The sequence below is a fragment of the Protomyctophum bolini genome (assembly GCF_963924005.1).
Source record: "Protomyctophum bolini genome assembly, chromosome: 3".
NCBI classification, from domain to species: Eukaryota; Metazoa; Chordata; class Actinopteri; order Myctophiformes; family Myctophidae; genus Protomyctophum; species Protomyctophum bolini.
In genome coordinates this window covers 18,633,103-18,659,711 of record NC_137864.1, presented here as the reverse complement: position 1 = coordinate 18,659,711, position 26,609 = coordinate 18,633,103, and the positions used below count along the sequence as shown (strand labels likewise).

Sequence of the window (26,609 nt, the reverse complement as noted above, 5' to 3'; positions counted from 1 at the left end):
ACCGTCTTGGCTCCGTCGATGCTCTGCGTCTCCCTGACGACGCGGACCGCATCCTCTGGGTTGTTCAGGTGGTCCAAAAGGATCCGGATCACATTGTCCCAGTCCTTTGCACTCTCATAGGCCTGCATGGCCTCTTTGTACCTGACGCACGCACGCACGCACAGAATAAAGCAAAGTACATTCTCATGACTGAAAAAGTAATAATAAACCTGTATTGCTGCTGTTCTACATACAGCAACCAGAAATCACAGTTGAGGTTTTAACCTTCGCTTTAGTGAATTGAACTTTCTCACACACACACACACACACACACACACACACACACACACACACACACACACACACACACACACACACACACACACACACACACACACACACACACACACACACACACACACACACACACACACACACACACACACACACACACACAACCTACTTCCCGTCCATCTCTTTGGCCTTGGCGTACTGCAGGTGGATCTTAGGAGAGGTGACTTGTGGGAGCAACTCTCCGACCTTCGACCTGTTCAAGGACATATGAAACTTCAGAGGGACATATTGAGTATGTGCACGTGCGTGTGCATGTGTGTGTGTGTGTGTGTGTGTGTGTGTGTGTGTGTGCGCTCATGTGTGCACGACATGTGGATGCCTCACCAGTTCTTGCAGCGGATGAACACAGACGCTGCCTTGTCAAAATACTGGCCCTTCTCATACAGATGAGCGGCCTCAGAGAATTGCTGGAGAACAAAGTGATGGCATTGTTAGAATCGGTTCAATTTCAGGCCTACAAATACATATGTTATATGTATATACATATATACAGTACATACATCGTGGGCAGAATCAACATACGTTTACTTTGGAGGATAATGCCGTTTGTGACATAGATTCGTTCTCCATCTGACCATCGCAGATTGAAGTGAGCCATAATCGAAATAAGACTGAACATGGGACAAGCAAGGGCACTAATTACTAATTAGTATATTGCGTGAGCAAAACATTTTGAGCAACAATTCATAACGAAAATACAGCACTTGGATGCAACTGGGACGTATCCTCAGTAATGTATCCCAAGGTCATCGGGGGTTTCGGGTCTCGCGAACATCATACACCTCACTCGGGTGACCCAGCCGGGGTGATCAAGTCCCGACTTACGTCCCAGTAGCTACCCTCGATCAGACCCACTAGGGAAAGACCAGGGCCACACAATCCGTTGGATCCACTCCGGAACTACTCTGCCAGGACTGGGAGGCACAATTCTGGCATGTAGAGGGACTAGTCTCTGTGGGTTGACTCCTGTCCGGGCTCACCAGGTCCACTCCTGCTCTCACCAGGAGTACCGCCAGGACCTGTGCGTTGCACCAGACTCCCAGCACCAGACACTTCATTCAGGAGTGGTGGTTTCTTGAGCCGCAATGGTTCCGCAGGCTCCACCTCGGCAACGGTGGTACTGCAGGCTCCGCTTGCGGCTCCAATGGCCCTCCTAAAGGCCTCATCGAAGGTTTTTGGGCTTCCTTCTCACAGAGGACGCAGGCTGGGGTGTTAACTCATACTGCCCCCGGGTGCCCTCTACATTCCGGCTGTCACCAGTCTCTCCGGTGGTCACCAGACTATACCTGGTTGTCACATAGTCTATTCCTATGAGTCACACTATACCGTGGGAAAACTTTACCATGGAGGTCCTGAAATTCCTGCTTTGACTTCACTAATACTTTTATTACTGCATCCAAGAGCAGTGAAAAGAACGCCAAAAAAAATAAGGAAATCTCGGACAGACAGCTGGACGAATGCGAACCTACTACTACTAGGGAACTAACAAAATGAGTTAAGCGTCTACCTTCATGCTCTCCAGTATTGCTCCACATTCTTTCTTGAGGGTTCTGCTGGGGTGCTGCACGGCCTGGATTGCACCTTTCCTGATGTCTCCCATCCGAATAGACATCCTGGCCAGGCCCGCCTGACACGCCTCATCATGTTCCTGGAACTACAGAGACAGAGAGAGAGAGAGAGAGAGAGAGAGAGAGAGACTGTAAGGTGCCCTTTGAGAGAGGGGTGGATTGTGCTTTATTTGTGTATTTCTACAGAAGAGCGGCCTTAAGACATGCCTTCTAAAATGTTCTAGTTATGTTGTGTTTCTCAACCTATCATCTCTTCAAATAAGCTTTGTAGCTACTTTAGCACTTAATAATATTAATATATAATATTCTACTATTTGCTATATAGGTCTTCTGAGTACTGACCCACACCCAACCTCTTCTTTTTAAGGACTCAGCCAATGGTGCCCAATCAACACTATTAATAACGTCTTACTGATAGTTATATGGGTAAATATGTTACTGGCATGTTGTGCCTTATTGTATAAGCTTTGTTTGATGTAAATGTTATGTGACTGCACTTTTGGTGCTTGTTTTAGTTGGATGTTGTTTCGACATGGACAGGGGAGGGTGTTACAACCACGGACACTATAAATGTGACACCAGTTGTTGTTTGCGGTATACAACGCTGATGAAGGCATCTGCCGAAACGCGTTTATTGTGTGCTGCTTGTTTGCAGCATGCCATACCTACTAAATAAGTGCCTTAAAGGACAGTGCCGTGAGTGCTGGTGTTCTTCTCCGATTTAAAACTGTAAGATGAGAACACATAATCGCTAATACCTTTTGTTCATGCATGTGGGGTCACGTAAAACAAGTAATTTTAATCGCAGAGTAAAAGAACACTTGGGCAGGTTGCAGTTTAGAAGTACGTACTTGTGTGGCAGAAGAAATGAGGCATGGTGCATTTACCTTGTTGTCACGGGTCAAGCCTTTCTCATAGTGTGACAGTGCATTCACATAGTCTCCACTATGAAAACAAACACATTGTGAACATTACAAACAATGTCTTCCACTGATGCAAAAGTCTGCCTTGTTGTGTGCATAGGTGAGTAGTGTGTACAGTACAGCACTACTTACATAAATTCCAGATGTACAGCATATTCTTTGGATATGAAGGGGATCTGGTCTTCTGCAAGTCTCTTGGCCAACATCAGAGCACTGTCCCAATGCAACAGGTCTCTCCTCATCTAACGAATGCATACACACACACGCACACACGCACAAAGAGCTGAAATTGTCAAATCAATCCAAGCTATCTATTCTATATTATTAACATTTTGGATAGGTATAGTCTACCAAGTGATACATCTTCTATCTGAGCACAGGCAATCAGTTTTAGACAAAAGGCTAACATGTTTCCAGTGACATTTCTCAGTAACCATAGCGCCGATGTTTGTGTGTCATATCAAACCAAAGGATGACAAACGGAATAATCCTTTTTAATGTTTACTCAAGCTGGACTTTAATGGTTCATCTATATGTGTGCATGTGTGCGTGCGTGAGTGCATGCGTGTTACCTCCAAGGCAGCAATGGGACAGCTAGACAACATATAGAGGTCCTGTGCCAGGTCGTACTGATTCAAGAACATGGCCAAGTGGCCCGCCTGCAGATTCTTGTCCTCTAGACCCTGCATGATGAACAGGACAATAGAGAGGAGGCTCTCAATTACATTTTTCAATGCAAATGAGCTTTAAAATACATTTTTTATTGCCAAAGCAAGTGATAAAATGTAATAAAAACTGTTGAAAATGGGTAAAGTATATACAGTTGGAGGGGGTACACTAGCATTGTGTAAAACAGAGCTATGTCACATTGCGTCGTTATAAATTTGTTATACAGCTTTTTTGAAACAAATAGCAGCAATGTTTTGCAGTCACTTTGGGGACAAATAGCAGCATTTTTTCTCAAGACTATTTCAATAGTATACAAAAAAGCCTCAGATTTATGTTTAAAGTTAGCAGCTCTGTTTGCATGTGCAGTAGGTCTAGCGGTCTACTCGGTACAGATAGTAGTCCTTAGGGTGGTTGTCAGTAGGCTCTCTTCCTACTGACAAGACAATATAAAGTGTGTGTGTGTGTGTGCGTGTGTGTGTGTGTGTGTGTGTGTGTGTGTGTGTGTGTGTGTGTGTGTGTGTGTGTGTGTGTGTGTGTGTTTTTACCTGGATGTCTTGCAGTGACATGACCATGCCAACGTTGCCACTCATGCGGTAGATCTGAATGGCCAGGTCCACCTCCATGTGGACCAGACAGGCTTGGCCCATCTCAGCCCAGTCGGCTGCACTGCCGGCGGACTTACACAGATCCAACGCCTCCGAGAACCTGGAGAGGACACCACGAATATAAACAAGTTTATCCACGGGTGGACCTCAAACATCATGGATGAAATGTTAGATTAGAATATATTCAAACAGCCCCCCTTAGACTAGAGGTTGTGGTGCACAGGGAATGATAACAGCAGTGGTTCCATAACAGTGTTCTCTGAGAAGTCCAGCTGTGCCTTGGGATTTTGTGAGAACCACACGACACAACAATACAAAAGGAATTTGCCTCATCAAAGTTGGTATTGTGACTTCATACTGTATATTGTCAATGACTTGCATGAGAGGGGGAGAGGTTAGCTCCTTTAGTAGAATGTTTGAGCAGTCCAATGGAATTAGGAGGTTTTGTCAGAAGCCTACTTTTCATTGGCGTTGCGACGTATTGTGAGCTTTTTATACTTTTGAAATTTGAAATTCTTAAATGGGACATAGTGAGTACTTTCTATATCAATCTATATCATTTCAATATCAATAGTATAGTTCTACATGGCGGTATAGATACTTCTACTTAAGTAAAACAATTGAGAACTTTTTCCCCACCACTGGGCTGTACAGTATGTACTATGTAGTAGTTGCTGACCTCTTGAGCGTGAGGGCCTGGGACAGCTGCTGGCTCAGCTCCTGGGGACTGAGAGGCTGAGTGCTGCTGGTCTGAGGCTGTCTGAGGAAGGAGTGCGTGCTCAGCGACACCTCGCTGGTGTTCCCACTCGGAGTCTGACAGGTCAGCTCCCCGTTGTACAGCAGCAAGGGCTTGTGGGAGAAAGGCAGCACGGTGTTCCCCACCAGCATCACCCGGAAACCTAGAAAGGTAGAGAGAATATTTTGCAGACATGTGACTATTTTGTTTTTAGGCCTTTATTTGATGCGCGTCACTCTCCATCTCTCTCCCCCCATTTGAAATGGGGGGAGAGAGATGGAGATGGGTAGTGATGCGCAGCAAAGGTCGTCGGGATCGGGAGTCAGAACCCGCGACTGGATTAACAGCCGAGGTGCCTGTCCCAGGCCAGACATTTGATTTTTAACGTCATACCGTGGAACTTCTAAATTTAACAAGTTGATTTTTATATAATCTGTCACTGGTATTATATAATTTTAGCCATAACCATTCCACATTCATGTTTTTTTGTTTGTTTCTGACAACTTCCCTAAAAACATTACATTAGAGTGTCTGCCCTTGACACTCCACCAGAAAGGTATTTATTAATCTTATTTTAAAGTCAATAGGCGAGACATGTTTCTGCATTCCAAAATATCCTTGGCACTATGAACCTGTAGCACTCGTTTTGGAGCCGTACTTTGGGGACAGAATGCCATTCCAACTACGCCGCTGTGCGATTAAATGTTAGGGACAGGGTTAGTAATGCGGCGAGTCGGAATGGTCATGCGTCAGAATAGTGGGTTTTGGATTGCCGGCGTGTAACCGTACTTCCATGATTTTGTTTCAAAGTGATTTCTAGGGATTACAGTTTTGACAACAATTCATTCATTCAAACCTTTATTTTTTCTCGAAAGACATTGAGGTCACCCTCATTTGCAGTGTCGTCGAGATACACATAATACAAAGCAAAGCAATTAACAAAAACAGAACATAACACCAACATCTCCTCATCGAGGTGCAATTGAGCTATGTCTCTGTGTGTGTGTGTGTGTGTGTGTGTGTGTGTATCTTCCTACCGTGTATGGTGGTTTTGTGCAGTGCGTAGGTGTAGACCTTGTCATCGTCATAAGCTACAAACACTCCTCTGTCACCAGGCCAGTTCTCCCACAGCACTCCTGTGATGGTGGGGGAGAAACTGGGGAGCTCATAACAGCAGTCTCTGGGCTGGATGGGCAGACACGCACACACACAACGCATTGTGAGCTTGTAGATCAGCTATTTTAAAAAGATTATTATTTATTATTATTATTCTACATAATGAGTGCTTTCTACTTTTTGCACTTTAAGTACATTCTGATACCAATACTTTTACTCAAGTACATTTTGAATTCTGAACTTTTACTTGTAACGGAGTAGTTCTACATTGCAGTATTGATAAAAACAATTGAGCACTTTTTTCCACCACTGATGTGCTGCCGTACTACTAACATTGACGGGGGACAACAGGCAGCCTCCATTCTCCTCGTCGATGACGACCATGCGCGTGCCATTCGGGTCGGGAAACACTCTCCTCACGCCCACAGTGTGGCTGTAGGTGCTCACCGTCTGCCAGTCCTCCAGCAACACACACAGCACACTTCCCGACTGGCACACACACATGTGAAATTAAAACGTTTGAGAACCACCGGTATTGTAATTGCATAGCAGACAGACATCAAGTCCACATTACCAGCTCTGACAGTGTGAGGAGAAAAAAACAGTTCCAGAAACGGTTCCAAATACGATGGAACCGATTATCTGAACCAGGTCTGAAAAAGCACCGGTTCCGGGTCTCAACCCTAGTTACAATTAAGCCACCGGACAAAGCGCTACGCGAGGTGGCAGCTGTTCTTAATTAGGAACCTACATCAGTGCCATAATACAGGAAATCAGCAGTGAGGGCGTGGCACAGGATCTTCCCTTTTGTGTCTTCGTCTGGAAACAGTTTCATATGGCACTTGTTCTCTTTTTCCTCAGACTCCATCTATAGCACACACACACACACACACACACACACACACACACACACACACACACACACACACACACACACACACACACACACACACACACAGAGTAAAAGCTCACGTGGCGAATGAGACAATGAGGCATCAAATCTACAGTAGCAACAGTACAGTAAATCCTTCTAAATTTTTACCTACGTTTTCGGAATACCTTCAAATATTTATTCAAAAATGACAAAAAACGTATTGCTATATAGTGTACATATAGCAACCCCAAAAGGGGCTCCTGTCCTGAAAGTTATAGTTACAAAAAGGCGTCCTTAATAATCTGTGGACAGGCAAACAACATACTGTACATCTATCTAAATACGGTAAGTATGTATAGTATGTGAACACGTAAACAACATGCATATTGATAAATATTCTAATTTATTTATTTAATATCTAAATACACACACATATATATATAAATCTAAATATAATATACACACAGTTTCCTCACCATGTGCACCTGTACTTTTCCTTCGAACAGTGCTGCTGCATAGTCTGCGTTCAGGCACATGCTGACTATTGTCCCCAGGTATTCTATCTCTGTCAGCCTGCTGTAACCTGAGTGACACAAACAGACAGGAGTCTCACAAATTCAACGCGCTTGCACACACATGAATTAACGAATTTTGCACAAATTACACATTTTGATCGCACAAGCGCCCACAAACGCATGTGTGCGTTGCGCGTTCGTTCACACACGAGCGAGCTTGCGGACACAGACACACACACAGAAGCAAAATTTGCATAGGGTTGGTGGGTTATGTCAATCCACGGGCCCCGGCCCCCGGAGGCCGGGCGTCGCTTCCTCCTCCCGTCAGTGACGTGGCCTCCTCCTGTCACTGATGGGAGGAAGAAGCGACACCCGGCCGTCGAGAGCCCCTTCTCAAACCCGTGAACGTGCGTAAAACATACCACACCACCAGCCTGGACATAAAGAATATACACAAGACTTTGGGGCAAAACTTAATATTTACCCTGCTCTGTAACCACCAAAAGTGTGTTCTTAACTTCTTACATCCTCCATTTCAGCACTTGGTGAATAATTGCCGATATAAACGGTTTCTTTTACATTCTGCACATGATGCTGCTGATGAACAAGCTTGTAGGTAAATATTTGGCCAAAGTAACGTGCCAGAAGTGTGCCAAATGGTCCAAATTAGCAGACAAATAATACATTTTTGTGTGTGTGTATGAGCCCTGCACGTGCGTGTGCATGTGCGGGGCTGATAAAGCCTAGTTTTGCCACTGGAAACACACCAGGTTCATGGTCTGTGAGAGCATAGAACCAGGCCCTGTTGTTCATGCCCACAGCCAGGTGGAAAGGTCCAACGGCGATGAACGTAGGCTCCACCTCCACTGCTACTGCAACCGGACTCTCCTGAGGAATGCGGGGGACACAACAACACAGAAGGAATCATCACTCTCACCCTGGGGCGCAAGGTTATTATAATAGCTTTGGATTTTTCATTATAGTTTAGTTTTAGTTAGTTCAGTTAACAAAAACGTATTTTTTCGTTTCATTTTTCGTTCGTTTTAGTTAGTGGGGCGTCCCCGTTTTGGGCATTTAATTATAGCCAGATGTTAAAGATGTTAAAAAATGGGCAATCTACAAGACATCGTCTATACAACTTAAGACAGGTTGCGAGCTTGTCCAAGAAGAGTTTTAACACAATGCTGTTTCACAGTCCCCTCCATTTAGCCAAGGACAAATTGTGCTTGAGCACTGATGCATGGTATACGTGTGCATATGCGTGTGCGTGTGTGTGTGTGTGTCCTCACCCCCTCCACCTGGTTGGACACGGTGACCTCCAGCAGGGATGTAAGGTAGGCCAGCCTGGTGCCAAAGCTGTCACCCAGGATGGGTAGCCGGGTCAGGAACACATGCAGAGTCCCTCGCTGGGTGGACACAGCCAATAACTGGCCGTCGTCTGTCCAATTCATCTGGTCCAGACCTGGGAGAGAGAGAGAGAGAGAGAGAGAGAGAGAGAGACAGAGTGTTCATTCAGAATGCCTTGTCGGGGGGGGGGGGGGGGGGGGGGGGCTTGAATAGAAGAACTGTCTCACCTTTATTCTCGTCATCCAGATGAACTATGTTGCTGATATCTTTCAGATCAGACAGTTCATGGATCTTTATGCTGCAATGACATACCAATGCAACCACACACACACACACACACACACACACACACACACACACAGACAGTTTGACACACTCATAAATATAACATATAACATGGTCAATCGGCTATTTTTGCGCGCGTGTGCGTGCGTGTCCGTGTGTATACCAATTGTCCCCACAGGAGGCGGCCTTATTTAAGGACGAGGAGATGGCAACACTATTGAGGCAGTCTTTATGGTTGTGAGCCTGGTACAGTTCCTGGCCAATCTCCAAGATGTGAGTGGAGATGACCACAAAGTAGCCATGAGAGAACCCAATCAATATGTACCCGTCGCCATACCTAGGAGGAAGGGAGAAAAGAAGATCACGATAACGAGAGACAGAATCAAGAACCAAAATATGTGTGTGTGTGTGTGTGTGTGTGTGTGTGTGTGTGTGTGTGTGTGTGTGTGTGTGTGTGTGTGTGTGTGTGTGTGTGTGTGTGTGGCTGTGTTCCGTGCGTGCGTTTCTTACCAACGGTAAGCCACAATGTGTCCATAGCGAGGCTGGAAGGCTAGTTCGATGGGGTTTTCAGGGTCGCTGAGGTTGAGTAGGAACAGGTTCTTCTTCCCGACAGAAACACTCACCTGTAAGAGTCAAAGTGTCACTCCTACTGACCTGCCATATCCTCTCACTTCCTTCAGTCCCATGGGAGTATAAACCATACCTGGAATAATATTGTTGCTGTCGGGCAAAAACCCACTCATCTGCATATTCAAACTTTTTGTGTTTTTACGTAAAATGAATTACTTAAGGCACTACTTGCACGCTCAAAACGCGGCACGAAGCGGTTGTGCCGTTTGTGAAACAAGCTTATAAATATCTGGAAACCCCTTACTTGTACTTGAACTCTATGCACAGAGACTTTTTTACTTAAACTTGTGATGTGACAATAAAGACGATTCTGATTCTATCCAACATAGATTAGGTTAACATTCTAAAATATGCTTGTTTGTTGTTTCTTGTTGTTCAAATTTGCTCAGCATGTACCATTTGCTGAACAGTAGTCTTGCATAGCCAGAGACAATCACAAATACTCTCTCCAACTATATACATCAGTGGTCAGCTCACATCTAAATGCAGTGTGGGGGCCCAAAATTGGGTGGACCCAACAGGAATATATACAGTAGGCTACTCACAGTGCTCTCCCCTGGAGATGACCTCTCATCGGTCTTCATCAAAGAAAAGAATACATCGGCAGGCTCGCTACGCAATGATGTCTGGCCAAAGATAAGAGAGAGAGGACACCGGTTCATGTTGCGGATGTCATAAACAGACTGCTTTTTCAAATAGCGAAAGCAATCGATCTCCAAGCTCACAATACACGTTGTGAGCTTGTAAATCGTCCTTTTTCCACAACATTTGAAAGTATAAAACAGCATTGTTAACATAATTATTCTCTATTATCAGACTGACAAACAAAATGATGTGTGGTGTGGTGTGTGTGTGTGTGTGTGTGTGTGTGTGTGTGTGTCTTTCTGAGTATGTCTGCGTTTGAAATGCCAAATCGATCTACGAGATGGACATTTTAGCAACTCAGCTGTGATATGGGCCCTTAACCGTACAGATTAGAACCGTCTTCATGTGTGTGTGTGTGTGTGTGTGTGTGTGTCTGTATACGCCTCTTGTGCAGATCCAAATAAAAGAAATCAAATGTGTGCATGCGTTCGTGCGGTGTACAGTACCTGTCGGATAGTGTCTCCCTCATGGCTGCTGATACTCAGGGTACGGTCATCACTGCCCAGGGCCAGTAGATTTTGAGTGCTCCAACAGCCGCAAGTGATCCTTTTGGTGTGCTTACCTAGAAGTACACGTGCATGTCAACATGTGCACGTGTGGTGAGGGAGGTGACACGGAAGAATGACGCAAGCAGGAAGGAAGGAAGGTAGGGAACAAAATCCACAAACATAATAGTCAAGTACAGTCAAGTACAGGTGAGCATGCATGTGTGTATTTACCCAGAACTGGGATCTTGCGGGAGGTTTGCTGGTTGTATATCAACAGGTTTCCCTTAGCCGTCCCAACTGCCATCACAGGACTGACTTTGGACCACACGATGAAAGACATCTGATCTCTATTGAATCCAGCAGCACATTAGAGTTTAGTTACATAAGAGGTGATCAAGCAGAAGTCCATGAAGCAAAAGGGACTGTTTAATGAACTCTTTAATGAACCTATTGTACTGGAAATTGAGCTGAACATTAAAATGACACTAACATCTAATTCCAACAACTACACAAGAATAAATAAAATAAAATAAAGTTTTGGTAAAAATGTAAATAATGCTGAAACAAGTAACAGACTTCCACAGTTTACTCATATATATATATATATATATATATATATATATATATATATATATATATATACATAGATTGTTTGTGCTTGTCACACCTCATGCCGCTGTCAATGTGTGATGTCTTGTTCATACTGGCGTCCCAGAGGTAGATAAAGCTTGACTTCTCAGCTATCACAGCCAGAATGTCCCCATCCTTATCCCAGTCCATTCCCACACAAGTCCTGGAGACAGGGATAGAGAAGAGAGTAAATCAGCTCAAACTATAAGTATGTGAAACCTGACCTGAACTATAATTAAAAACACGTACAATGCTCTTACCCTGGAAGGCTGAGTTCGTTCCTTTTGTGTCCATGTCGATCAAATATTTTCACTGTGTTGTCATGTCTGGAAAGTTACATGAAACATTGTGTAATCGTGTAGACGTGTTTATAGATAGATAGATAGATAGATAGATAGATAGATAGATAGATAGATAGATAGATAGATAGATAGATGACACAGACGTATTACTCACCCTGCAACAGCAATGTAATTCCCAAGCGATTTCTGCCATTTATACTGAATGCTGGAACCTTGCCAGGCGCTGTCCGCTAGGGTGAAAACACGCTGTTGACGATATAAACATGTTTGTTTGATTGATTGATTGATTGATTGATTGATTGTATTTATTAACAGTTTGGACTGGATAATTACAGTACATTTCAAGCACAACTCAATACAAAACTGTTAACTGTGGACGACACCATAAAGCATTACACTTGTTTACAATAGGGTCCACCAGGTTCAATCATAACATTATAGAGACGTACTAATATACACTTTTATATAGCCAAAAAGGAAATCATCACAGAGGGAAAAAAACATACATATACAGACAGTAATGGAAAGAGGGTGGGAGGGGGATTCAGATTTTACGGGAGGCATGCAGTTTCGAATTGCAGCCGTCCGTATAGGTGCCCTTTGAGGGTTTGAGAGCGGTTTTGAAGGAGTCAAGGGATTCACATTTTGGTGGCATAGGAGCGAAAATAATTTAGTCCCTTGTTGTGTCGAATCTGGGTTGCACATAATAGTCGTACTGTTACTGGACTGTCTGACACGTTTAGGATCATCATGGTGAGACTGCCTGCGTGCCAGGTAATCCGTTAACGTCAGGTAGTTTCTAAATAGTCGCTCAAGACAAGACACGCTGTCTTCCCGTTATTTGCCCATGGGATTCTCAGATTGGCTTCTAAGTAACGTTATAAACAACGATAGCTAGATACATTTTACCGTGTAAAGCAAGCGGCAGCCTGCCAAACTTGACCTGACCAAGCTCGGGGCGGAATAAAACCCACTCGTTGTCTTTAACCCAAACGTAATGTTGTTTAAATTGTTCTCTTATCATCACCCACCTTCATGATGTTGACGTTATTTATTCATTCTTTATCTTCAAAACATCTTCTCTGCAACAGTTGTTCATATCCCACAATGCTTCACTCGTAGCGTCCGCTGCAGAAGCGATGTCATAGCAACAGCCAGCAAGCAGCAGCCAATGAGCCGCTAGCTAGCTGTGTGTTCAGAACGTTGTCATAGCAACACTCTATGTCTTCCGGTCATCGGACTTCAAAATAAGAGTAATGAAGCACTGTAGAACCAGTAGTGGAAAGTAGGCTGGCAAGAAAATCACACTATAACTTCCCCTAAACAAACATTACAGTCCATAGACTTGGCTGTAAAAAAATTACATAGTACCTGCCCTATACAAACAAAAAACATTACATAGACTTGGCTGGCGATGGGGAATTTATAATTGGGCTCTAAACAATTAAAAGTCCATAGACTTGGCTGCCACATGACGTCATTTCGGAAAGCCAAAAAAACTCTCTCTCTAGCAACAGCTAATTGGACGTGTTCCCGAGTTGAAAGGTATATAGGCTAACATGTAGCCGTGTGTTCCAGGCCTAAATGGGTTAAGGCGAGGGATAAATCTGTCACAGTTTTTGGAATAATCTGGCGTTATACAATGTCTAACCTACTTAGTGGCAGTGGTGGAAAAAGCACTCGAATGTTTTACTTAAGTAAAATAATCAATACTGCAACAATGCAGAAATACTCTAGTAAAAGTCTGGTATTCCAATGTAAAAGAATAAAAACATTGGTTTAAAAATACGAGTAGAAAGCACTCTTTATGCAGAATGTCCCATTTAAAGTTTTCAAATGTATAAAAAGCTTTTGAAAACAGCAGATCTACAGTACAAGCTCACAATGCTGTGTCACATCACGACGCATTGTGAGCTTGTACTGTAGATCGGCTATTTTCAAAAGGCCGAAATGTATAGGCCTGAAGTGGTTAATGTATGTGTTGTAATGATATTCCTGTTCTATTTTTTAACTACATAGAAGTGTCTATTTGTATGTCTCTAAATGTTTTGATGAATTGAACAATGTGGACCCTGTTGTAAACAAGTGTAATGCTTAATTGGGTCGTCCACTTGCACAGTTAACAGTCTTTGTATTGAGTTTGTGCTTGAAATGTAATGTAATTCTACAAACTTAATAAATATTTCAATCAATCAATCAAAATCAAAATCTACAAAGCAACTAAAGTGCCAATAAATATAGACCAATCTATAGCTGTCCTTTCCTCAGCAAAATACTGGAAAAACTTTTAATTGCACAGCTACCTAATACTATCTCTACAATCTGTATGTGTATCTAGTTGTATAACTGTACAGTACTGAAACATTCATACCCTAAAAGCGTTTTACTATGTATGGATGCGAGGAGAGGTGCATGGGTTGCTACTTTACTTGGTATATATCTGGGGTTTTTTATATGAATTTTTTGTCTCTGCCAGGCCGAAGGATTCGCACCTGTCCGTCCGTCTGCCCACGTGTGGCCGTTTGTGTACAGTTAGTATACACAGATTGGCCCGATCAATGTGAAACTGAGCATATACTGTCTGTCTCCACACCTGTTATAGTGCCATCAGGAGGCCGATTTGTGCAAAACTAATTATTTGGAGATTATTCCTACAGATTTTGTCCAAACATCATGCAACAAGGTACACATTATCTCTGTAGTCATGATGTGATCAAGACGGATCCGTCAGATTCCATCCTGATTGTCTAAAATTGGCATCTAAAGGAGTGGCTGGTTTTTGAACAAAATGCCTCAAATAATGAACGCAATGGACAATAGACTATTATAGTGCCACTGCCACAAGGAGGCCGACTTTTGCAAAACCCATTTTTCTTTTACATTACCTACATCACTGAGGATACATCCCAGGTGCATCCATTTATGTATGTATTTTGTTATAGTTCTTCTATTTATAGTGACTCATAGGAATAGACTAAGTGACAACCAGGAATAGTCTGGTGACCACCGGAGAGACGGGTGGCAGCAGGAAATTAGACGGCACCCTCGGGAGCAGTATGGGTTAGCGCCCCAGCCTGTGTCTTCCGTGAGGAAGAAGCCCAACAAACCCACGGTGAGGCCTTTAGGAGGGCCATGCAAGCCTCAAGCGGAGCCTGCGGCACCACCAAGGGCAAGGTGGAGCCTGCGGAACCGTTGCGGCTTGAGAATCCACCATTCCTGAATAAAGTGCCTGGTGCTGGGAGTCTGGTGCAACACACAGGGCCTGACCTGGTGAGAGCAGGAGTGGACCTGGTGAGACGTAGGAGGGGCCCGGACAGGTGTCAACCCACAGAGCCTAGTCCTTCCATGTGCCAGAATGGTACCTCCCAGTCCCGGCAGAGTAGTTCAGGAGGAACGGATTGTGTGGCCCTGGTTTTTCCCTAATGGGACTTATCGAGGGTAGCTACTGGGACGTAAGTCAGGCTGGGTCACCTGAGTGAGGGGTATGATGTTGCGAGACCCGAAACCCCGATGACCTTGGGATACATCACTGAGGATACGTCCCAGGTGCATCCATTTATGTATGTATTTTGTTATACAGATTTTACACTCTAATCCATTGCACCTGTGCTCCAAGGAGGAGCACATGTGTCTAGTTCAACCTAAACTTGTCTTTAGCATGTTGGTCAGGGTTATACTGCAGTGTGACGAGTGGGGATTCCCACTAATGCCCATCTGGTTGTTTACTAACAACATGACAGTGACAGCTAAGCTAATCATGAGAAAATTTGGCAGTTTGCACACACTGTACTCACAGGTAACAGTACAGTACTAATCCTATTTCAGACACTAGACAGTTATATCAGAGTAAACAAACTCATTGAACAAAGCCAACCAGTGACACTGACGGTCTATGAGCAACAGACCTGTGATTGTGATTATCCACAATGTCAATGTAGTTTAGGTCAAGATTAATTGTGACAGGATTTTTCTGTGTAGGACCCTACAGCTTCAGGATCAAATTTGTTTGTGTAGTTGTCGGTCTACAGATAGAAAACAACGTCAATTAAATTATCGGAGGAATACATTCTCACAGAAATGTATAGGTTAAGGCACCAGTATGTATGATATTATAAATCTTTATATTTGCGAATGCAGTGAGCACTTACTATGAGACCTAGCAGATCATGTCTGTCTGTCTGTCTGTCTGTCTGTCTGTCTGTCTGTCTGTCTGTCTGTCTGTCTGTCTGTGTGTGTGTCCCCTTTGTGCCCATATATGGAGCTGAGTGATGTGTCTGTCTGTCCCGCTTTTGTGCCCATATATGGAGCTGAGTGATTTGTGTCACCATGACTCAGCCATAACCATATTAGGAGTCCCCAAAGCAGCTATACGTCCAAAACCCAAATATGTACGAGCTGCGTTCGCTTCCCGCGTTTACGCGTCTTACTGGTTTACATACAGATACAATTAGATACGGTTGTACTGATGCCATCTTTCCGTGTACTCATGCATAATATTATTACGATTTATTTGACGCTATTATAATAAATGACAAAATTGGCCACAACTGTATCATACGGACAAATTATGCACTTTTGATGAACTTCATTTTGGAAGATCCCACAGCCCCAGTTTGATTCCAGTCTTGCATGGTTCTCTAGTTTACAAGCTTTGGGTCAGAGCTATATAAACACATATTGGACTTAATTTGGCATATTCCCCTGTGAGGAAATGAGCTTCAAGTCACTGGCTGTATTAAAACTCAAAATGTCGTGTCTACAGGATTCTCACTATAGCCGTCCCCAAGCTGACTGGGTCTGCTGCCCAATGATGTCCAACATGTCCGAAGGCAACAACATCACCATGATGAATGACATTGGGACCAACATGACGAAGACATATGACATTGCGACCGACGGCAAAAGGAGCCTTCTCGATCTGCTGCTGAAAAGTCTGAAGGAGCTGAGCGAGCTGGACCTGCTGCCTGGAGCTGCAGTAGAAGTGGCAGGAGGACCTCCTACTGCAGCATACTTGCCTGTAGCGTATGATTAGGCCAAATAATTTGGCAGCACTGGTTATAACAACTCAAAACATGCTGCTACAAACAAAAACAAGTATTGTACAGGCATGCAAGGAACATCTAACATCAAAGTTTCCCACCCCTGCCCTATCCAATGTTTTGTTTTGTAGCCTACTGCTGATGTTGGCAAATGGCAATAATAGCACAGTAAAGATGATAATAATCTAATATGATGTGTGTAGTTCTTTATAGATCTAGCCTCTTCATTTTTTATCTCAAAGTGCACCAGATTGAAGCATTTTCATAAAATATTATAATAATCTGGAGCAAGCCCCCCCTGGCGGGGCAGCGCTATCATTCTAATTTTGCATATACCGCCTGAGTCATACAACTGACACTGCCTGCTTGATTTAACAACGCAATATGATTATTATGTTTAGCCCCCTCAAAAATCTCAATTGACCCCTCAGTCATTTCATCCTGGCGCCGGGCCTGCGGAGCAGGATATGCAGCATGAAGATGGAAGATGACTCCATCGAATTCACCGATGGCGGGAATCCTTCGTTCTATAATAAAAGTTTTTAAACTCCTTCTCCACCTCCTCCTTTCCATATGTTCCGTGCTCTCACACACACACACACACACACACACACACACACACACACACACACACACACACACACACACACACACACACACACACACACACACACACACAAAGCTGTGCATAGGAGGTTCTTAAAAAAGAACACTTGTATGAAATGAGGGCCGCGGCCTCACTGCTTTGGTATTTTGTACCACAACAAATATTTAATAGTAATCCAAACCACACACGCAAAGTCCTACCCAACCAATGCATGAAGAGAGATAGAGACACAGCCAGATCATCTGTGATAATGTATCCTTAGAGAAGGATACAGTAGTGTTTGCCCTGGTATAGTTCTGGCAATGAAAATGACTCACACACATTGGAATAACTAGAGAAACAAATAAATATCCCCACAAGTAGATAAACAGATCACTAGTGACATCACTGATGATGTCACCCAGTGCATAAATACAGTAGTGTTTGGCTATCCTTCCCCATATCTCGGCACTTTGAATATAATAGTCATCCTCTGTGCAGAATTCACGCCCAACCTTTGGATTTTTGTAAGATGTATGCCAATGGAGAAGATGGTGAGCTGGGCATCTGGTCTACTTCAATGGTGGCAAACAGCAGAAATCAAGTACAACAGTTTGTGGAGGAGAGAATGCAGAACACCATGCTCACTGGAGTACTGATCGGGGCTGTCCTCGCAGCATTCCTAATCGGGGTGGTGGTGCTTTTCCTGTACAGGAGATACAAGCCGACCAGCATACAACAGAATGGTGAACCTACTTATCGCTTCAGAAAGAGGGATAAAGTGCTCTTTTATGGGAGGAAGCTAATGCGAAAGGTTCAGAACTCGACCTCTCCAGTCTCCAAACAGCTACGCAAAAGAACCAAAGGTCTCAGCAATATCCTTAAAATACGCAAGGACCTTCCCACCGTGCAGCCAAAGGAGACCCCTCCCTCCCTGTTGGAAGCTGACCTCACAGAGTTTGACGTGCAGAATTCCAACCTGCCCTCCGAGGTCCTCTACATGTTAAAAAATGTCAGGGTCCTTGGCTACTTTGAGAAGCCGCTGTTCCTGGAGTTGTGTCGTCACACAGACGTTATAGAACTACAGGAAGGGGAGGGGCTCTTCAGGCCCGGACAAGACGACGACAGCATCTACGTCGTTCAGCATGGACGACTCGAAATTTGCATCCATGAGAACGACGGCACACAGCCGGTGGTGAAGGACGTTCTCCCTGGGGACAGTGTCCACAGCCTTCTCAGCATTCTGGATATCATAACTAAGTATCCGACTAGTTACAAGACCGCGTCAGCACGGGCTGCCTCTCGCTCCACTATTTTGCGTTTGCCTGTATCGGCCTTCCAGTCTGTGTTCGAGAAGTGCCCCGAGACGCTTGTACGTGTCATTCAGATCATCCTGGTGCGCCTCCAGAGAGTCACCTTCCAGACATTACACAACTACTTAGGCCTGACCACTGAGCTCTTTAATCCGGAGCGTCAGGCGGTGCCCTTGACAAATGTTAATAATGTGATTGGAGAGGCTAGTTCAGGCAAGATAAACCGGCGTCCTCACACCCAGGCGGACTCGCCTGTCAGTACCGCCGAGGCCTCCACTGAGACAGATGGCGATAAGGACAGCCCTTTAAGTTCCTATCGGAAGAGACACTCCACCTCCACGCCCGTTGACAACACAGGTGATGACCCGAACATGGCCTATGAAAGATTCAAAGCCGCTAAGAAAGACCTCCAGGGCATCTTCGAGTTGCAGGACCCCAGTCTGCTGGAAGGCCGGGTGACTCTTGAGCAGGTCAAGGCAGGATCTGTGGTGGCTCGACAGGGAGATCAGGATGTGAGCATTTACTTTGTGATCTCTGGCCTGCTGCACGTGTACCAGCGGATGATCGACCGCGAGGAGGAGACGTGTGTGTTTGTAACCCACCCCGGTGAGCTGGTGGGTCAACTAGCCGTTTTGACCGGAGAGCCACTCACCTTTACCATCAGAGCACTTAGAGACTGCAGCTTCCTCTCCATCTCCAAGACTCACTTCTATGAGATCATGCGTGTGGAGCCCACAATCGTGTTAAATGTAGCACATAAATTCGCGAAGAGAATATCTTCCTTTGTCAGACAAATAGATTTTACTCTGGACTGGATGGCTGTGGAAGCTGGCAGGGCTGTTTACAGACAGGGGGAGAAGTCAGAAAGTACATTCATAGTGCTGAGTGGCCGTCTGCGCTCTGTTATCATGAAGGAAGATGGTAAAAAGGAGCTGACAGGAGAGTATGGGCGTGGTGACCTCATTGGAGTGGTGGAGGCCTTGACCCATCAGAACAGGGCGACAACAGTGCATGCTGTACGTGACTCTGAGCTTGCCAAGCTAACAGAAGGGGCTCTCAGCTCAATCAAAAGGAAGTTCCCTCAGGTTGTCACAAGGTTGATCCATTTATTGGGACAGAAGATCCTTCAGCAGGTCAATTGCCCTCTGTCAGCTTGCAGCCTGGCTCTTCACACTCCAGGAGGCAGTAAGTGGGATGTGTGGAACCAGGCCTCCAACCTTTCCACAGTTACAGTGCTACCTGTATCTCAAGAGGTGCCTCTCGAAGCCTTCACCTTGGAGCTGCAGCATGCGCTCATCACCATCGGCCCCACCCTTTTACTGACCAGTGATTCCATCAAACAGCGTCTTGGTGCAGCTGCTTTTGACAGTGTCCATGAGTACCGTCTGACCAGCTGGCTAGGCCAACAGGAGGACATCCATCGTATTGTCCTCTATCAGACAGACTACACTTTGACCCCCTGGACGCAGCGTTGCATCCGCCAGGCGGACTGCATCATCATCGTGGGACTGGGGGAGCAGGACCCCGCAGTGGGGGACCTGGAGCGCGTGTTGGAGGGCAGTGCAGTCCGTGCCCAGAAGCAGCTGGTGTTGTTACACAGGGAGGACGGCCCAGCCCCAAAAGGAACCGTGAACTGGCTCAACATGCGCAGCTGGATCTCCAGACACCTGCACCTCTCTTGTCCCCGCAGGGTCTTTTCCAACAAGAGTCTGCCAAAGCTGATAGAGATGTACCAGCGTGTGTTTCAGAAGCCGGCCGACCGCCACTCTGACTTTTCCCGCCTGGCCAGGGTCCTCACCGGCAACGCCATTGCCCTCGTCCTAGGAGGAGGAGGAGCTAGGGGCTGTTCTCAGGTGGGCATACTGCATGCGCTCTGTGAAGCAGGTATCCCCGTTGACCTTATTGGCGGAACTTCTATTGGTTCCCTGGTGGCGGCGCTATATGCTGAGGACCGCAACCACAGCCGCGTGAGGATGAGAGCCAAAGAGTGGGCTATGGATATGACGTCAAACTTTAAGAGAATCCTAGACTTGACCTGGCCTGTTACCTCCTTGTTCACCAGTGCCAGCTTCAACTCCGCAATCAGGAACCTCTTCAACGACAAGCAGATAGAGGACCTCTGGATCCCGTATTTCAACATTACCACTGACATCACTGCATCTGCCATGAGAGTACACACAGATGGTTCACTATGGCGGTATGTGCGTGCCAGCATGTCTCTGTCTTGGTATCTACCTCCACTCTGTGATCCTAAAGATGGACACCTGTTGATGGACGGAGGGTACGTCAACAACTTACCAGCCGATGTGGCACGCTCCATGGGAGCTAAGGTGGTGATCGCTATTGATGTGGGCAGCCAGGACGAAACCAACCTGACCAACTATGGTGACTCCCTCTCAGGCTGGTGGCTCCTATGGAACTGGCTCAACCCCCTAGCTGAGAAGGTAAAGGTGCCGACCAGTTCAGAGATACAGACGCGGCTGGCGTACGTGTGCTGCGTCAGGCAGTTAGCGTCCGTGAAGAACAGTGACTACTGCGAATACATCAGACCTCCCATTGATAGATACTCCGCTCTGGAGTTTGGCAAGTTCGACGAGATCGCTGAGGTGGGCCACCAGCATGGCACGACTGTGTTTGATGTATGGGGTCGCAGCCTGGTCATAGAGAAGATGCTGAAGGACAGCCACCAGGAGGAGTTCCACAATACGCAAAGCAGCAATGCTTCGTTCACTGACCTAGCAGAGATTGTGTCCCGCATTGAGCCTGCCAAACCTGCCTTGGTGGATGAGGAGTCAGACCTCCAAAGTGACTACTATGAGGAGGAGCTTGAGGCATTTGAGAGCCGAGTGTCTGACAATGAAATGGCGCAGTACGGAGAGCACTCTGAAGGGGAAGACACAGCTGACACGGATGAAGAGTTGGAGGTGGAACAAGAAGAGCACTACTGTATTCCCCCTCTGAACAACAGCACTGGGAGCAGCCCCATTGTCACCTCCTGTGATGCCCCTCATGCTAAATTGAACTCATTCTCTCCCTCACCTCCGACTCAGGAAGACGCCTCGCCTGTGATGAGAACTAATTCCACTGAAAACTGCTGAATTGTACTGACCCAGCTCAGCCTGCCCTCCCCATTACTCTTACAGTCACTCAGTCCAGTGTACAATTGTGCCCACCCTTTTACGAAGTCTAAATGACGTATAAGTCAACCCTTTGCCTACGGATCTGAAACTAGAGACGGATGGTAATGTATTTAACAGAGGCATTCCGACGCTCCGCCATTCCGACTACGTGGCTTCCACGGTTAGGGTTAGGGACAGTGTTAGTATCGCTCATTATGGTTGATATCAAATCAACTGTCCTCACATGAATAGTTTCTGACTGGTTGAATGATAGTCTGCTTTTGTTTCACACGTTATAATGTATTGGGTCTGATTTTGATCATGTTATGTTATGTTCTTTTTTGTACTTGATTGGGTTTTAGACTAGTGTTATTCTTATTTTAGAAAAGCATTCTCTGGACAGTTGTTGAAAAATATAGCACGAGTGCTATATACACTTTAAGAAACAGATCTGGTTCGTCCAATGTGATTGTGATGTCCATGTCCATGTCAAATAAATAACCAATAAGTCCCCAGCTAAAATTACAGTAATCAGTGGTGGAAAGTAACTAAAGTAAGTACATTTACTTAAGTACTGTACTTAGTAAATTCCAATTTCCAATACATTTACGTCTACTCCATTACAATGTTTTACTTTTACTCCAATACAATAATTTGAAAACTTTAGTTACTATTTAGTTTACCTATAATTTTACTTCAGCCCTTTTTGCCTTTTTTGGCCATTTGAAAATAGCAGATCTATACAAGCTCACAATGTGTTGCATCACGACGCATTGTGAGCTTGTAGATCTGCTATTTTCAAAAGATTTTGTACACATTTTAAGTACATTTTGATGCTGATGCTTTAGTAGAGGGAGTGCAACAAACCATGTGCAACCCAGATTCGGCACAAACAAGGTACTAAATTATTTTCGCTCCTATGCCACCAAAATGTGGAACGCCATACCAACAGTCATTAAGACATGCAAATCCCTTGACTCCTTCAAAACCGCTCTCAACTGGCCCCCGTAAAAATCTGAATCACCACCCACCCCTTTTCCCCCTCACTGTAGACCTATATGTTTCTTTACCCTTTTTTACCTCCTTTATGATGAATTCCTGTTCTGTTCTTTTTGGCTATAAAGAAGTGTCTATTTGTACGTCTCTAAATGTTTTGATGATTTGAACAAGGTGGACCCTCTTGTAAACAAGTGTAATGCTTTATTGGGTCGTCCACTCACAGTTAAGTCTTTGTATTGAGTTGTGCTTGAAATGTACTGTAATTCTGCAAACTGTTAATAAATATTTCAATCAATCAATCCCCCCAGAAGCAAAGATTTGAGTTAAAAACGTTTGCTCTGAACGAATATATATTAAAAGATTTTCGCCACATTTTCACAATTTTTCTAAAATAGCAGATCTACAAGCTCGTAGCGTGGCACCTGGTGCCGCGCTATGAGCTTGTAGATCTGCTATTTTTCAATAGCAAAAGTATAACATAATGCTTAAAACACCAAAAGGGGTTCCCGTCCTGAATGGCAGATATTCTCTTCATATGATTTGCTGCTAGTTTGGTGAGGAAGACAGACAGGAGTGGAGGACAATGAAGGCCTATAGGGCAGTGGTTCCCAAACTTACCGTGACCCAGAAGAGAGTTTTGACGTCTACTCGGGACCCAAACTAGTGAGAATAGCAGATGTACAAGCTCGCAACGTGACGGTTCGCACTGCGTTGTGAGCTTGTGGATCGGCTATTTTCACTACTACTTAAACATTTGTTTTCTAATTCGTGGATATATATATATTTTTTAATATGTGTTGAAATGATAATTACAAACAAAATGTATGAAACAATGTCGCTCTTAACAACGTCCCACCGGGAGTAGACCCCTGGGCGGACCAAGGATTAGAAGGAGGTATTACATCGACTCTCTGGCCTTGGAAGGCCTCGGGATCCCCCAGGAGGAAGTTACTAATGTTGCCCTGGAGAAGGAAGTCTGGAACTCTCTGGTGGAGCTGTTGCTCCCGCGAACCGAAGTGGTTGAAAATGGATGTATCTGGATGGATGGATGTACAAAACTAAAACTAAAATGTGTCCGCGACCAACAAATGGGTCCCGACCCATTGTTAGGCTAACAGTACTATAGGGTGTTAACATACAACCATTAATTACGGCATGGCACCAAAGGGGTCATCCGTCTATAACGCTAGCGCCCCGGCTGACCAGGGGGAGGCAGTATACATTATTCTAATGCTTATTACTTGAATACTTGTCATGCAATCTGTCTCCACCCTTGGTATAACATTTTTATATTGATAATATATTCAACTCCACATTTTGGGGAAGTGATATTTATTCTTAGTTGAATGAGTTCCATTTCTATTGACAGAGTGCAAAGGAAAATATCATTGTGAATTAATAAAGTGCATAATTAACATTAAAAAAAATTCACAATAAGGACAAGAGGTTGAGGGCAGAGAAAAATCAGGCCAGCAGAGCAAGATTTCACAGACGCGGAAATAAAATCCAAAAGACATTAATTCAAAAGATGTTGTCCTTTCAATTGTTTCTCTCTCAGAGACTTCATGAGCTCAAAGTTGATGTTGCTTCGTCCTTTCATTTTCAAGTGAAGAGAAGAGGAGGAAGATGGAGGGGGGAGGTGGGGGGGTTGAGGCGCCCTGGGAACAAGTGGTAGGAAATAAAAAGAGAAGGCATGGGACAGGAGAACAGTAGACGTCCCTGTATGCTGCAAGGTCTCTCTCTGCGCTTGATCACGTCGCCAAAGATATCTCGCTCATGCAGGAACCCACAGGATAGTATGGGATAAAGACAGAGGAAGGGCCGGGCTAGACGATTCCATATTTTGCCAAGTCGCTGAGCTCCATGTCACCGAAGGCTTCCCATGGGCAGACCACTGTGATGTCTGTGCCAAGACCCTCCATGCCGGGGATGTCATCCCCGAATCTGATTGAATAAAATAGGCATCATGAGTAGAAGAAAGCTACAGTACAATGAGAAGCATAAGGCAGAGTTTTTGCCAGGCTCAGAGTAAAGTAGTATCCTTACCCCTTCTGGCCAGGCTTGGGGGCCTTGCTCTTGAAGGTGCGGGTGGTCCTCTGCTTGAACTTGGGGGGTGCCTTCTTGTCGGCGGGAGTTGCAACATCTGCCATTTTGTTAAGTTACTGAAAGAGTATAAGAGAAGAATGTAATTGCTACCAGAGTGCACTAGCTTTGACCAAATGTCTTAATACAATAGCCTACATCTCTATATCCACAAGTTCCACTCCATAAGCTCAAGTAAAGAGTTGCATGACTGACATTAGGAGACCTTTAAAATATACATAATTTCATTTTACAAGACAGGAAACCTTGTGACTATTCAACACAAAACAAAAATGACACATTATTTTCAGTGATAACTCTCTGCAGGACCACACAGAAGATTCCACCTTAGCTGTGATATTATCCTATTCATAGCAAGAGATCACTGCTGAGAGTAATCTCAAATCAATCAAGTGAAGCAGGCTAAACATAATGTAGTTTCAGCTCACCTGATTTCGCAGTAGCGATACTGTAGATGCTTCTGGTTGGTGTCTCAGATGAGTTGTTCTCTCTGTCACACAGTCGGTCCCTTTATACCCTTTATGCTGCTAATCCCTTAAGATGTTCACTTAGGTCATTACATCATCTCGTGTCTTTTTAAATCCCACAACACCAACAAACATAAAAATAGAGCCAAGAGAAAATTACTGTAGAAAACAGCAAAACACAGCACAAATGAAGAATGGAGCGAATTGTTGCATCCTGGTGATCAAAGAGATGACCATTTGCAAACCCATCAAATTCATAACATACAGTATATGCTACCATATTTGCTCCACACATTTACCTACTCATGACTCATCAAAACAGCATATTTTAGCTTGCTTGTATGGAGTACAAACTGTATGTTTTTAAGGGACAGCGATGCGTACCATCAGTAAAAAAGTGCAATAGAATCATAAATTAATAAATGTAAAATTCCAAATGCATTGCTGCAAAATACTGCACATTCTGTGCATATAGAATAGACACTTAAAAGAGCTATTGACTGCACAGTCTATGCATGATAAAGCTATTGAATGTATTGGACAATGCAAAGTTTAAGGTGTTTCCGGCCCACATCTACTATAGTAATCTACTACCACATCATAATGTAAGAACATTTCAGAAACCAAATTCACTGGTTAGACTTTAACCATGGAAAGGTTTTGCCCTTATTTCAGCTTGTATGTGTTGTATAAGGTTAAAGTCAATGTTATGAATATAGGTTAAGTTATCCTTTAGGGAATCCTTTAGGGAATTAGTAACTCAGTAATCTGAGTTCCCAGAGGATTTCACCAGCTCCTAATAACTCAGCAACTATTTACTGTAAAGGTCAGACTGTTCCTTTCTATTTCAATCTCAGTTCATCCCTCAGAACCTATTTCGAGTGGAAGTGTGGAAAACACAGCAACAATATTTCATAATGATGTGGTGACAATGTTAGGCGCCGGAGAGGGGTCATTTGGGTCTGAATGTCCCCGCACTATTGAGGAATGACTATTTAGTGATGGAATCTTACTTACTTACTTAATCCTCTTTGTGCTAGGCAGCACATAAGGTCTTCACCAATGAACGCCAATGCTGTCTGTCTTCTGCCCTGTTGCAGTTGTTGCAGTTGGCCCCAGGTCCACCCCAACTCCTTCATTTCTCTCTCCACTGATCTTCTCCAGGTCTCTTTGGGCCTGCCTCTTTTTCTTTTCCCAGGTGGTGTCCATCTGATAGCTACCCTTGGGATGGCACAGTGATGGGATCATGAGAGATTAATTGGCATCGGCCGATTTTAGTGGTTTTTAGATTAATCGGTATCGGTTCTATTAATCAAT

At 44.5% G+C, this 26,609-nt stretch overlaps 2 protein-coding genes across 3 annotated transcripts in view; one reads left to right on the top strand and one right to left on the bottom strand.

The window, feature by feature from the left end:
* The window catches only part of wdr19 (WD repeat domain 19), a 22,469-nt gene extending 9,691 nt beyond the window's left edge, over positions 1-12,778 (bottom strand). Inside the window, exons 1-25 of one of the 2 annotated variants that reach the window (XM_080760622.1) lie at positions 12,698-12,778; positions 11,821-11,912; positions 11,625-11,690; positions 11,402-11,527; positions 10,966-11,081; positions 10,693-10,808; positions 10,147-10,227; positions 9,482-9,594; positions 9,135-9,308; positions 8,914-8,984; positions 8,629-8,801; positions 8,107-8,227; positions 7,301-7,407; positions 6,702-6,818; positions 6,284-6,439; positions 5,872-6,019; positions 4,778-4,997; positions 4,039-4,198; positions 3,397-3,507; positions 2,957-3,066; positions 2,789-2,846; positions 1,841-1,987; positions 658-740; positions 443-526; positions 1-141 (exon numbers count right to left, since the gene is read on the bottom strand). The exon at positions 1-141 is cut by the window's left edge and continues 6 nt beyond it. In XM_080760622.1, coding sequence (XP_080616748.1) covers positions 1-141; positions 443-526; positions 658-740; positions 1,841-1,987; positions 2,789-2,846; positions 2,957-3,066; positions 3,397-3,507; positions 4,039-4,198; positions 4,778-4,997; positions 5,872-6,019; positions 6,284-6,439; positions 6,702-6,818; positions 7,301-7,407; positions 8,107-8,227; positions 8,629-8,801; positions 8,914-8,984; positions 9,135-9,308; positions 9,482-9,594; positions 10,147-10,227; positions 10,693-10,808; positions 10,966-11,081; positions 11,402-11,527; positions 11,625-11,690; positions 11,821-11,912; positions 12,698-12,703 — 2,897 coding nt within the window. In that variant the 5' untranslated portion in view covers positions 12,704-12,778. The remainder of the gene's footprint in view (positions 142-442; positions 527-657; positions 741-1,840; positions 1,988-2,788; positions 2,847-2,956; positions 3,067-3,396; positions 3,508-4,038; positions 4,199-4,777; positions 4,998-5,871; positions 6,020-6,283; positions 6,440-6,701; positions 6,819-7,300; positions 7,408-8,106; positions 8,228-8,628; positions 8,802-8,913; positions 8,985-9,134; positions 9,309-9,481; positions 9,595-10,146; positions 10,228-10,692; positions 10,809-10,965; positions 11,082-11,401; positions 11,528-11,624; positions 11,691-11,820; positions 11,913-12,697) is intronic. The other variant, XM_080760623.1, reaches the window with a different exon arrangement.
* Positions 12,779-17,823: 5,045 nt separating this feature from the next.
* On the top strand, positions 17,824-21,702 carry LOC308312334 (patatin-like phospholipase domain-containing protein 7; the record flags this gene model as incomplete). Its single annotated transcript, XM_080758936.1, has 1 exon — positions 17,824-21,702. The coding sequence occupies one exon, from the start codon at positions 17,824-17,826 to the stop codon at positions 21,700-21,702; it is 3,879 nt and encodes a 1,292-aa protein (XP_080615062.1).
* Positions 21,703-26,609: the final 4,907 nt, after the last annotated feature.